At 36.8% G+C, this 14,617-nt stretch overlaps 1 protein-coding gene across 3 annotated transcripts in view; it reads right to left on the bottom strand.

Moving 5' to 3' along the window:
- The window catches only part of CADM2 (cell adhesion molecule 2), a 1,094,949-nt gene that overhangs the window by 165,598 nt on the left and 914,734 nt on the right, over nucleotides 1-14,617 (bottom strand). For all 3 annotated transcript variants that reach the window (XM_033211599.1, XM_033211598.1, XM_033211597.1), the window contains 2 exons: nucleotides 10,048-10,200; nucleotides 7,113-7,250 (listed from right to left, as the gene is read on the bottom strand). In XM_033211599.1, the coding sequence (XP_033067490.1) occupies nucleotides 7,113-7,250; nucleotides 10,048-10,200 (291 nt within the window). The remainder of the gene's footprint in view (nucleotides 1-7,112; nucleotides 7,251-10,047; nucleotides 10,201-14,617) is intronic.

Below are 14,617 nucleotides of genomic sequence, written 5' to 3' on the forward strand. Positions count from 1 at the left end.
TTCTGCCATATACTCTAAATTATCTCTCTCAATTCAATGTTCCACAGATCTCTACGGCAGGGGCAAAATACCACCAGTGTCTTTTCATGGCAAGGGTGACCTTTACTCCAGTTCCCAACAAGTTTCTCATCTCCCTCTGGGACCACTGAGGCTGAACTTTGTTGTCCATATCACTATCAGCATTTTGATCAAAGCCATTCAATAAGTCTCTAGGAAGTTCCAAAGTTTGCCACATCTTCCTGCTTTCTGAGCCCTCCAAGTCTCTAGGCAAGTCCAAACTTTCCCACATTTTCCTATGTTCTTCTGATACCTCCAAGCTGTCCCTATCTCTCTGCCCGTTGCCCAGTTTCAGAGTCGCCTCCACACTTTTGGGTAACTTTACAGCAGCATCTCATTAGTGTATTAGTCTGTCTCATGCTGCTAATAAAGACATACCTGAGATGAGTAATTTATAAAGAAAAAGAGGGTTAATGAACTCACAATTCTACATGGCTGGGGAGGCCTCACTATCGTGGAGGAAGGCAAAGGAAGAGCAAAGGCATGTCTTACATGGTGGCAGGCAACAGAGCATGTGCAGGGGAGGGAACTGCCTTTATAAAACCATCAGATCTCATGAGACTTATTCACTATCACAGGAACAGCATGGGAAAAACCCACCCCCATGATTCCAATGCCTCCCACCAGGTCCTTCCCACAACACATGGGGATTATAGGAGCTAGAATTCAAGATGAGATTTGGGTGGGGACATAGCTAATCCATATCATGAACATATTATAATTTGTGCGTGTATTAATTTCTCCTACTGCCTCTCATTTTCTTAATGAGCGAACATTCATTATCCAAGTCATTTAGGCACCTGAATTTTATAATCTTAATGCTTGCTTTTACTCCATCTGTTCAGATCATTCACCAAGTTCACTTGAAAATTATCTTCCCTTTCAGAACTATTTATTTGTAAAAAATTCCATTGTCATCCATTAGTTTAGGTACTTATCAGCTCAGGCTTGCAATGCCTCTTAACTAATAAGCTAGTCTTCAGACTTCCCCCCAAACTGCTAGATGTGTGACCATGAAAAAATATTCTGTCTTTCTAGATCTCAGTTTCCTGTTATTGCTGTGTAACAAATTACTGTAAGTTTAATGGCTTAAAGCGATATATATTTATTATCTCATGGTTTCTGTGAGTGAGGGGTCAAGGTATGGTTTAACCTTGGCCTTTGCTCAGCGTTACTTGGCTAAATAAAGATATTAGCTGGGGCTTTAATTTCAATCTGAGTTGGGGTCCTCTTCAAGCTCTCTGATTGTTACTAAATTCATTACCTTGAGACTACATGTCTGATGTCCCTATGTTCTCACTAACTGTCACCTGGGACTGCTTTCAGCACCTAGAGGTCACCCACAGTTCTTTGCCACATGGCACCCATAAACAATTCACAACATAGCTGTTTGTTTTCTTCTAGGCCAGGAAAATAATCTGACTTTAAGAAATAAGAAGGGGTACTTTTTAAAAATGTACATTTTAAAAAATGTACCCCTTCTTAAAGAACTTGCCTCATTGTATGAGGCCCATCCTTGATAATCTCCCTTTGATGAACTCAAAAGGGACCCACAGTGATGTCGGCAACTCATTTTGTAATATAAGGTAACATATTAGAGACAATCATATCGCATCATATTCACAATTATCTCCTACACACTAGGGGAAGGGTTTATACAAGGGTGTGGATAATTAAGGGTTATCATAGAATGCTGCCTAATGCATTAATATAAAAGCTATTTAGGTAGAAAAGATCTCAAAGTTTTGTAATAGTAAATCCTCAAACTGCACAGAACTAAACTTATACATGGAATGACAAGTTTAATGTAAATATAAGTTCTCAGGGAGCTGACAGACTTAAGAAGGCAATGCACATCTTTTCTCACACTAAATGGCAGCTATTCGCTTTCTTGCTATGCAGAAGATTAAAGGCTGCAGTGAAACTACCTGTGGTTTTGGATGCAGCTCTGCCCAGAGGCACCAAAGGGATTTCTGAGTAAAACTCACATAGAGGGGATAAAAAACAGAGTTGGATGAAATTATGATTGTTTCATTTTACTTTTTAAAGCTTATAAAAAAAGCTTCACTATTGCCTATAGAATAAATTTCAAAACCTTAATCTGGAATAAACGCTCTTTCATGACATAACTGAACCCTGCCTCTTTGTTTACTTCTCATGCCTATACCACACATAAAGTTTCCTAGTTATTTCAATCACATGCTGTTATTCTGCATAGATATATGAAATCCATTTCTTCAAAGTGTCCTACCACCTACTTTTTTCCCAAACACATATGATGAATTCCACTCCTTTGTGAAAGGAAATAGGAATCTCAGGATCCCAAAATCACTGTGCCAAAGGGAAAGTTAAGCCTGGGATCTCAGAAATGAAAATTAAAAAAAAAAAAAAAGCTTTTCTTTTTTTTTTCACGAAATGATAGCTACAATTTCACAAACCTATGTCATAGCCTCATAACAACAGAAGGCCATGTATCTCCCCAAATGGTCTCTCTCCAAAATTGCTGACAAGGAAATTCCTTCTGGGTCCGATCATCTATCAGAATACATGCCATCCCTATAAACTAGCCCTAAAACAGAGTTCTGTAAAATCTAACCATGACAATGCAAATTACCAGCTTTACTTCACAGGTATGAGACAGAGAAAGACTAGAAACAATCCCTCTGCCTACCCGAGAACAGTGCATAATTGACTCCTTCCTCCACTTCATCTATTCACATAGTTATCTTGTGTAAAATGTAGATTGACTGAGAGGCAAGTGCATAATTTACTTTTCCTGTACTCTTTCTCATGTAAAATGTAGATGAACTGAGAGATAATCAAACTCTCACAAGAATGTAACCACTTGCCTCCCTGTCTACCCTTCCCCCAAACCCCTTTTTCCCCCTCTTATTCCCCTCCTGCTTGCTCTTTCCCCTTTAAATACTGAAGTCTTTAAACCCCTTTTAGAAAAGGCATAGACCACAGATGCTCCTGTGATTTGTGTTATTTTCTTGGGCGCATCCTCAACCTTGGCAAAATAAACCTCTAAATTGACTGAGACTTGCCTCAGTCACTGTTTGGTTTATAGACTGTTTAAGACACATTTACTCAATAAATAGATATTTACTGAGTGCCTGCTTCCATAAATGAACTGTTGAGCCTTAACCTCTCCCACAAAGTAGGGCTGATATCTGCTACTTCTGCAGAAAACTGTAGCCAGTTTATATATCTGTGTCTGTTACATCTTATGTTTTTATATCTCTTTCTCAATTGTGAAAGCCTGGGAGGAATATTTTTGTTTTTTTTTGTTTATATTTCTAGGACTAATTTAGGAATTGGTACAACTCATCATGATTTCCTGAAAATAAGAATTACAGGCCGGGCGCGGTGGCTCAAGCCTGTAATCCCAGCACTTTGGGAGGCCGAGACGGGCGGATCACGAGGTCAGGAGATCGAGACCATCCTGGCTAACACGGTGAAACCCCGTCTCTACTAAAAATACAAAAAAACTAGCCGGGCGAGGTGGCGGGCGCCTGTAGTCCCAGCTACTCGGGAGGCTGAGGCAGGAGAATGGCGTAAACCCGGGAGGCGGAGCTTGCAGTGAGCTGAGATCTGGCCACTGCACTCCAGTCCGGGCGACAGAGCGAGACTCCGTCTCAAAAAAAAAAAAAAAAAAAAAAAAAGAATTACAATGATAATGATAATAATAGCTAAAATGTATTCAGTGATTCCTTAGACTCTGAAAACACTTCATTCATATTGTTTTATATGGAATTATTGCAAAAGCACTTTGAAGCAACCATTATTATCCTTATTTAGCAAAGGAGAAAAATAAAGCTCAGAGACAGAGGCAGGACTTCTATATAGTTTACTGATACTCCTCATTTTATATTCTGCATACTAATGTGATTCTGAAACAGGAGGTCAACATCACTCACACATTTAACACAATGGTAAACACACACATTTTCAGGTTTCCCCGTGGGCCTGCTCCACCAGAAAATCTTGGATCAAGGCCTGATAATCTGAGATTCAGCAAACCCTGTACTTGACGATGACCTGTGCTTAATGGCTATAGCTTCAGAACCACTGTTCTATAATCAAGTATGGACAAATTCCATAAACTAGACCTTTCAAGTGACTTTTACCCAGAAACTTGGATATAAAATTAATATGTTAGGTAGTGATAGAGAAAAGATGAAAATTCATACAAATGTGTCTATTTTTAGGAAAATATTCTCCATAACATGTTTGATAACCCCAAAGACATCTTAAACAGCTGCAGGTCAAGGTTCTTGGTTTCTTCATTTGCATCTTCACCAAGGCACCATAGAATACTGTGAAATGGAGAGGCATTTTAACAATTTTGTAGTGAATTGAATTTAATTGAATTTGATTAACCTGTCTTTTCCGTTTGCCTATTTTACGTTAGGGAGTGTCTGTTTAAAACGTGTCAAGTGATATTATACTAAAAACAGTTAGATGGTAATAGGAAGTCAAATTTTTATCTCTGAAAAGAGAAAATAGTGCTGGATAAGGTGGATTACTCCTTTAAATGAGGAGGGTTTGCTAAAAGACGGAAGAGTGACATTTACTTAGCATATCCAGAAACAGCAACTATAGTGAATATTCACTGTGTGCAGTAGTCTTTACCTAACTGTATTTACATATACACTTACAAAAATAAATATATGCCACTCAGAAAGTTCACCATCTGGTTAGAGAGACAAACGATTTAAACCTGCTAAAGAATTACAAGATTAGATAGATAGATACATAGATAGATAGATAGATGCAAGTGTAGAGATAAATGCTCTGTAAATGGCAGTGCATTGAAGAGCATAGAAAAAATGGTATCTTCACAAGTTTTCAATACAGCACAGAACCATGTTCTGATTCTGTACCTATTTCTGTCTTCATTGTTGTTCTGATCTTGGTTCAGATGATTTTAAAATATGTTGTTTACAAGATTAAACTTTTCATATTTCTTCATATGAGCAAAAATCTTTCCCCTCCTGCCCAGTGTATGATTAAATCTGTTTGGCATTTAAAACAGAGGCCAATTTTGTCAAAAATTCACTTCCTTTATAAATGTCTGAGTATATCATGGGTTTGTCACGCAGCTACAATATGAAAAACAATCAAGCAGTATTAGTGAGGTACTTAATATGTGAAAGTGTATGACCTCCTTGAGGATACAAGAGAGGCAAATCCTTGGAACATAAACAAAATACTAACAAAGTGAGAACTAAGTAAACAACAAATTAACTAATTGTGTCAGAATTTAGGAAGAAAAAACATATAGGTAATAAAATGATTCATTGAAGGATTGTATATAAGAAGTGCATTTTAGTGCAAGCCAAGACCTTCACACAAAAGGAAATATGTGATGTGTAAGAGTTCACTGCCTGGAGAATTCTTACAGGCTACAGAAAGCAGACTTTAAACTTATTCGAAAGTTTAGGGCTTTCCATTAGAAATGCTTAAGCAGAAAAGTGCCTGGATCAGATTCTTGTTGTAGTAAGATAACTCTGGAAGCAGTGTGGAACATCCATTAAAGAGAGATCTAACCAAGTCCAGAAATGCCTAGACTAACATATCTTAGAGGCAAAATTAGAATGGATGTTACTGAGCCTTGACAGAATTCAAGAATCAGGTTACATAGTAACCTGAAATTTAATTTAGCATAATAAGACATCTAACTTGTGTCTTGGGACTGGCATTTCTCAAAATGTAATCCAATAATGTATATTTATTAGAAATACTAAGGCAAAGATAGTGATCAGGGTAAAATTATGGATAAGGACTTTTTCTTGGGAAAAAATATGCAGAGAAAGAGTAATTAAAATAGGAAACCAATAAAAACAATTGTGTGGATTATAATCATAATTTCTCAGTAATATAGGCAATCTTATCTGCTAAGCCTGCATGCCCATTACGAAGAATTAATTAGTGTGATATAAGGTATCACAATTATAGGTTAAAATAATCAGAACGTCTGAGCATGGTGGCTCACACCTGCAATCCTAGCACTTTAGGAGGCTGAGGCAGGAGGGTCACTTTAGCCCAGGAGTTCGAGACCAGCCTGGGCAACATAGCATGATCTCTACAAAAAAGAAAACAAGTTAACCAAGCATGGTCATGCAAGCCTGTAGTCCCAACTACTCAGGAGGCTGAGGCGGGAAAATCCCTGGAGTCTAGGAGTGCGAGGTACAGTGAGTTATGATCATTCCACTGCATTCCAGCTTGGGTGACAGAGCAAGACCCTATCTCTTAAAAATAAATAGATAAGTAACATTTTAAAATAAGCAGAATGGTTTGCATAAACCTGTCTCATAGAAGATAATGTTGAAAATAATACATATTACAATGGCATAGGAATTATGTTTTAATAATCATCATAAACAATTCTTATACTTAAATACTAAGCCATCTCCCTTATAAACTTATTCCCCTCCTAAAGAATGCATGTTTCATCGTGTGTGTGTGTGTGTGCGTGTGTGTGTGAGACAGAGAGAGAGGGAGTTTAAATTTAGGTGTATAAAGAATTTAAAGTATGCACTTTTACTTAGACAAGTACACATTTTTGCCTTTCGTGAGAATTAACAGGAATCAATTTTATTGATATTTAGCCAGTTTTATTCTCAGAACTCTATAATTCCCGAAACCAAGTTGAATAAATAATTTATACAGTTTCTCTGTCTTTAACCTAAATATCATATGTGAGTTCTGAAATAATAATATCTAATATATGCTAATTCCTTATTATTGTGAAATATGAATCTATCCATTTCTTCATATATTAACTGAATTATTCCCTCAACTTTTCCATAAGGCGTATATTATTTTTAAACCTATTTTACAGAAGAGGAAAATGAGGCACACAGGGATTATACTTACATATTAATATACCTTGTAAAATTACCTTACTTAAGAATGAGTAAATCTGGTTCAAATGATGCATAATCTGTAAGAGATACTACGGTTTGAAAAATAATGTAAAATGACTTTTTCCCAACATGTTATACTGGTTTCAGCACATTAATTTTGATTTTCATTTTTCTGTTCTTTACCTTTAATCTCTTTGTCATTTTTGAACCATCTGATATCAGCTGCAGGTTTACTACCAGATGTTTTGCAAGTCAGCTGCATCAAGTCACCCTCCATAACTGGTGATGAGAATCCACTAATCTGAGGCTTTTCAGGAACACCTGAAATTTAAGCAAATGATGAAGTGAGCATCAATCTTCAGGGCTGATTTGTTATTATGTCTATTACTTTCACACATGAAACTGAACTGGATGGTTAATTGACAAGAAGTTCTCAATCAAGTTAACAAACTACTATGTAATAAACTGCTTCCTGTGTGTGTGTATATATACATAGTTGTATATGTCTATATGCATACACACAAATGTATATACATGCGCATACACATAAATGTATATACATATCCATACATATGTGCATGTGTACAGATATATACATATATAGCATCAAGAAAATCAAGAAAGTATGTAAGATGCATATAGCTCAAAGTAGTTTTTTAAATTAAATTGTAACTTTTTTTTTTTTTTTTTTTTTTGAGACAGAGTCTCATGCTGTTGTCCAGGTTGGAGTGGACTGGCTTGATCTCAGCTCACTGCAACCTTCGCCTCCCAAGTTCAAGTAATTCTCCTGCCTCAGCCTCCCAAGTAGCTGGGATTACAGGTGTGTGCTACCATGCCGGAATAAATTTTTTTTTTTTTTTTTTAGACAGAGTCTTGTTCTGAACCCAGGCTGGAGTGCAGTGGTGCAATCTCTGTTCACTGCAACCTCTACCTACCAGGTTCAAGCAATTCTCCTGCCTCAACCTCCCGAGTAGCTGGGATTACAGGTGGGTGCCACCACACCTGGCTAATTCTTGTACGTTTAGTAGAGATGGGGTTTCACCATGTTGACCAGGTTGATCTCGAACTCCTCACCTCGTGATCCGCCCACCTAGGCCTCCCAAAGAGCTTTGATTACAGGTGTCAGCCACTATGCCCGGCTTAATTTTTGTATTTTTTAATAGAGTCGGGATTTCATCATGTTGGCCAGGCTGGTCTCAAACTCCTGACCTCAAGTGATCCACCAGCCTTGGCCTCCCAAAGTGCTGGGATTACAGGTCTGAGCCACTGTGCCTGGCCTCAATTGTAAAATTTTACCTGTGAAAATACCTGTGTGTAAATCTTAAAAACAATCATTCAATATACTTTACAATTTACTAGTGTAGAGATTTTAAAAGGTAGACTGCAATGAAGAAAAAAACCCACAAACATATTTCTCTATCCCTTACCAAATTACAATTTAACTTTAGCTTCTTTCTTTCCTGATTTCATAGTTCTTAAAGCTTAAAAAGAATATTATCCTCTGTGCACTTTGTGGCCAGGCACGGTGGCTCACGCCTGTAATCCCAACACTTTGGGAGACCGAGGTCAAGAGATCAAGACCATCCTGGCCAACATGGTGAAACTCCATCTCTACTAAAAACACCAAAAAAAAAAAAAAAAAATTAGCCGGTGTGGTGGTGGGCGCCTGTAATCCCAACTACACAGAAGGCTGAGGCAGGAGAATCACTTGAACGCAGGAGGCGGAGGTTGCAGTGAGCTGAGATGACGCCAATGCACTCCAGTCAGGCTACAGAGTTAGACCCTGTCTCAAAAAAAAAAAAAAGAAAAGAAAAAGAATATTGAAAAGCACCAATATGAGAAGTACAAATTAAACAACGGTAACACAGTAACCACAAAGATGCATGAAAAAATAACATAACTACTCTTAACATTTTTTATCTTCACCTACATATTACCTGCTTTCTTTTTTAAAAATCTACGCCACATCACCATTTAATAAACTGAATTCATCAGTCATCTATTCTTTGAGTTTCATATTGGCTCTCTACAGAACAATACATTAACCTTATGCAGTTGTTATCCTGAAATACTCCATTTCAGTGGGTATATTTTGTCTTTAATGGCAAACTTGTGAAGATTTTTATAAAATAGTCCCAGTGTGACTTGCAAAGAAATATGTTTTATATCCTATGCACAAAACCAATTCACTAGCTGGATTAACTTTAATATTCCCACCCAAAAGAACAGCATGTGTTAGTCCTTTTAAATGCAACATTGTGCCTTTTTCTATCTAAAGAGGAGGGCAAGCTTAGGGGGGAAAAAATCAATCTTTAAATTCCTCTAACTTGTTCAGTACACAGGTGTGTTTCAATGAACTGCAGCAATTTCAGCTGATTGGGGCACTGACGTCTGTGGAATCACAGAGAGATCGGAGCTGCAACATTATTTCCTCAGAATTTCTATGAATGTATTGCTTTTTTTGTGTCACTTTCACCTTTGGGAAAATGGCCCAATATTTAGAGAATAAAAACACAAAGAAACTACAAGCTGCAAGCTCAGGAGACATTAGGTACTTCATTTAGGAATCTAGAAAATATAATTTTAAAAGGAAAGAAGGCACATGGAAATATCAGGGTCATTTAAATGCACTAAATACACAAGCAGGTCATATCTGAGAGCCACAAGTTCGCGAGAAAGGCCTTTATCGGGTGACTCACATGATCAAATAAAGGAGCATAGTACAGTATACAAGGTGAACTCATTATGCTCAGTATTGTGTCATTTTGTAAAAGGATCAGAATATATACAACATACATATGATTGTATGTATGTGATATTATGTGATAAAAAAATTAGCTGAAATCAAGAGAACCGGTGTCTATTGCTGGCTAAGAAACAAAATAGCCGTGTGTCTTCTAGCAGTCATATACATCTTTGAATCTCTCTTTTTCCCTTTATAAAATTCAGAAGGGACTGAATGATTTTAAAATGCCTTTGTTAAAATATAGCAGAGAAAGGATTAAACCATATCTATTCATACAATCTTTGAAATATATTTTTGTATTGAATTATGTTGCTGTAGCAATATATATCACTCTGGTTGTGTGATTACACGGTGTTAGTCCCTTGCACTTACCCAGAACGGTGAGATAGGCCTTGGAAGTTTTGACAGGCATCGTAAATAAAGAACAAGTGTACTGTCCTTCATCAGAGAGAGACACATCACTGACACTAATACTCAATTCATGCCAGGAAGCGCGAACCAGCTCGATCCTATTGTCCCTTAAAGCTGGAAAGAGAAAATATTGAAAACGTAAATAAAAACATCAGAAAAAGTCAGTATTTTTAGACTATATATTTTCAACACAATACAATAAATGTTTTCTTTGGCCATACATTGAAATCTTACTTCTTGGAACAGTTTAAAAGAAAGTTTAAATATATTGCAATATTTTATCAGATATTTAAAAATCAAAGTAGAATTAGGTGCTCCTTAATGTTTCCAGAAATCACTTTATAATTAAATGATTACATCTAATACAATACTTTAGATGAGGTAGATACTGATGTTGATAAACATAGCTTTCCTCTACAAATCTTTCATAGAATACCAGTGCCAAGAAAAGCTATAAACAAAGTGGGTTCACTTCTATGGACAGATAAATTTGGTAAACTGTGACTGCGGCAGGCCTTCCAAGGCAACAACAAAAATATTGGCATATTAAAAGCTCTCTGCAGTAGAGGCACTTGAACTATTTAAACTTGAGCTGATACTGAGCAGAAAGGCACCTGTAAACTATCTGACTTTTAAATTTGCTCTGATTGGTTGGTGCCTCTGCTGTACTGTATGTTAACGTAGTCTTTCATCTGAATCACCTTTTCTATCACAAGACACTCATTTTCACAGAAGATATTTTAGCATCTTGCTGAATTATGCTTCACTTGACTCATTTTGGGGGAGAAAAAAAGCATTAAAAAGTTTATCATTATGTGCTCCACTAAATAGGGCTGTAAAATCTGGAATTAAGCAAGCAGCAACTAAAAGAGTACTCTAAATGGTAGAAAGAGTGAGGAGGACCCGTTAAAGACACCAGCACCCAAGGAAAATCCCAGTAGCTTCCCAAACAACAGTAAAAGATGATCCAGACCCAGCTTCTCCCAACCACAACCTAGAAACAGAAGTCAGTCTAGGTAGACTCATTTTTTATTGCTGGTCAAATGAGAATCCATCCAACAATATCAGGAGAGACTGGGTTGCCTGCAAGGGGAATGAAATAGGAGCCTTACTAACAGCAAACAGCTAGGCAAAGTGACCTGTTTTTCCAGGGTGCCTAAGACTTCCCCTTTCCATCTGGAGGTACTGAACAGATAAGCAGCTCTAGTAGTGTGTGTGGAAAGTGAGGCAGGAGGGTATACGCAGGGACAGGATGTCTCTACAGCAAGTACAGGGCCCTGGAAGTAATCCTCTTTTCATTCGCTAGAGCAGGGGTACACAACCCCTAGGCCATGGGCCAGTTCCAGTTTGCAGCCTGTTAGGAACTGGGTCACCCAGCCGGGGGTGAGTCATGAGCTAGCCAGCATTACTGCTTGAGCTCTGCCTCCTGTCAGATCAGCAGGAGCACTTCTCATAGGAGAGTGAGCCCTATTGTGAACTCTGCATATGAGGCATCTAGGTTGCGTGCTCCTTGTGAGAATCTAACTAATGCCTGATGATCTGAGGTCAAACAACTTCATCCCAAAACCATCCCCCCCACACACCGCCCACCATCCATGGAAAAATTGTCTTCTACAAAACCGATTCCTGGTGGCAAAGAGGTTGGGGATCGCTGAGCTAGAGCATATTTTACCTCCCCTAGACCACTACAGCTTAGCCTGGGGAATCTCCTCTTGTCCCTTATGTGGTCCAGAAGAGATCAGTGTGGTCCCCAGTAGAATTAGATAAATCAACCTGTCCAAATAGCAACACAAAGCCCCTAAAAATGAAATTCTCATTAGAACCACAGCCCATAATTGAAAGCTAGGACTAGCAACTGCTTCTGAGAATAAACTTAATTAGCATCCAGAGTCTCTTAACATAATAACCAAAATGCTCAGCATATAATAAGTAAGAAAACTTACTAGCCATAATAAACACCAGGAAAATCATAACTGAATGAGAAAAAATGATCAACAGATGCCTATACTGAGATGAATCAAATATTGAAATTTTTGGCAAAAATTTGAAGAAGCCATTACAAAATTACTTTAATAAGAAATTACTAATTATCTTGGCACAACTGAAAAAAACATAAAACCTTAGCATGCAAAATGTTATTAAAAATGGATGTTATAGAAATAAAAATATAAAAGCCAATATAAAAACTAATTGGATTTGCTCTATAGTACAGTGAAAATAACAGAGGATAGAATCCGTTAATTTAAAGACAGAGAAATATAATTCACCCAATCTGAATAGCTGAGAGAAAATAGAAGGATAGAAAGAAAAGATAGGAAAGAACAGAGCCCCAGGGACCTGTGAGACAATACCAAATATCTGTCAGTGGTATCATTAGAGTCCCAGAAGGAATGAAGAAAGAGAGTGGGACTAAAAGAGTATTCAAAGAAATCATGGTTGAAAACATTCCATATTTGGCAAAAGTCAGGAAGATACAGAATCAATCAAGAAGCTGATTGAAACCCAAGTAGGAAAAACCCAAAGAACTCTATGCCGAGATACATCAAAAGGAAACTTCTGAAAACGAGCCTTACTGCCTGAGCTCCACCTCCTGTCAGATGAATGAGGGCACTTCTCACAGGAGAGTGAACTCTACTGTGAAAACTAGACGAAAACTAGACAAACTTCTTGAAAGGAGCCCAAGAGAATGGCTTATTACCTGTAAGAGAATGCAAATTCAAATGACAATACAGTTCCCATTTCAAATCATGGAAGCCAGAGGAAGTGGCGCGTTTTTCAACTCCTGAATGAAAAGAGCTGTCAACTATGATTTCTTAACCAGTAACACTATCCTTTAGGAATCAAGATGAAATACATATGTTCTTAGAAGAAAGAAAAACAGATAATTTGCCTCTAGCAGGACTGTCTTAAAGAAAAATTAAAGTTTTTCAAATATAAAAGAATTAGTAATAAGAGGAAATATTGAAGCACCAAGAAGGAACAAAAATAATAGCAAAATATGAGAAAATAGAATAGACTACCCTTTTCCTGAGTTTTTTTCAAATATGTGATTATTCAAACAAAATTGATAATGTCCACCATTATTAGAGAAGGAATACTCAAGACAAGAAAAAAAGTGGATAGGGCAAAGATACCTAGTGGAAGTAAGGTTTCCATACTTGAAGTGGTAAAATGTTGCTACTAGTAGACTGTGTAAATTACATCTGTTAATTGCAATACCCAGAGCAACCGCTAAGAAAGGCATACAAAGAATACACTCAAAAACTCTTTAAATAAAGATGGAATCCATTTATACGATGTTTTGAGATAACAAAATTACAGAGGTAGAGAACAGAGTTTGGTTGCCAAGGGCTAGGGATGGCAGGGGGCGATGGAGAGTAGAGGGACATGGGTGTGGCTCTGAGAGGAAGAAAGGATTCTTGTGGTTCTGAAACTGTTTTGTCTCTTGATTGAAGTGATGGATACATGAATCTACACATGTAATAACATTGTCTAGAAGTAAACATATATACACACACACTTACACATATGAACACAAAAACAAATACATGTGAAAATGATGAAAACCAAATAAGACTATTGAACTGAGTCAGTTTCCTCACTGTGATGTTGTTTCATAGCTTTACAGCTGTTTCTTGGGTGAAGGGTACGCAAGAGCTCTCTATATCATTTCTTACAACTGCATATAAATCTACAAAAAAATTGATTAAAAAATTTTAATTCACATTTGACGGAGTAGGGGGAACAGTTAGGATATCAAAGCTTAAAATTCAATGTACACATTTACTACACAAGAGGGTGATCCCAAATGTCATATATTTTTAAATTACCTGCACCTTCCCTATATGCTTTGTGAGAGGAGCAGATAATTACAAAATATATAACCTTTGGGAAAATTCTAAATCTTCATGATTCTAAATATCTTTAAAAAATCATCCTCCCACACACTCAAATAATAAATACCTAAATGATTGTATCCCCTTTGCCATCATTCTTTGTGAACTTTAATTGTTTAGGAAGATATATACTTGCAAATATTTTTAAAATTGATTTATACTGAACGTGAAAAATAAAGCAGGTCTGTGCTTGTGACCGTATTTGGATACAGCACACTTAAAAAAAATTTCTACTTCATACTGTATCTCCTACATGCCATGATATAAATGCCTTGTTTAGCTGCCAGAGGAAAATAGTAGGGCACAAATTTGTTATTCTCACAATAGGAACTCATGCTATATCAACCCCTTTTCAAAACAACGATGTATTCATCTAAATATTTATCTTATATGAGTATATGTATTTATATATGTTATAATTTTATTGCTATATATATGTATATATAATATATATGTATACATAATACATATATATTAAATATATATGTATACATAATACACATATATTAAATATATATGTATATTATATATACGCATGTATTTTGTTCACACGTTTTTTAAGAAGTCACCAAAAGGAAAAATCTCAAATTCCTGTCATGATACTGTATGGATAGAACATGTTACCCACCTCCTGT

This window comes from Trachypithecus francoisi, unplaced genomic scaffold, assembly GCF_009764315.1.
Source record: "Trachypithecus francoisi isolate TF-2019V2 unplaced genomic scaffold, Tfra_2.0 Lachesis_group0, whole genome shotgun sequence".
In the NCBI taxonomy this organism is placed as follows: domain Eukaryota; kingdom Metazoa; phylum Chordata; class Mammalia; order Primates; family Cercopithecidae; genus Trachypithecus; species Trachypithecus francoisi.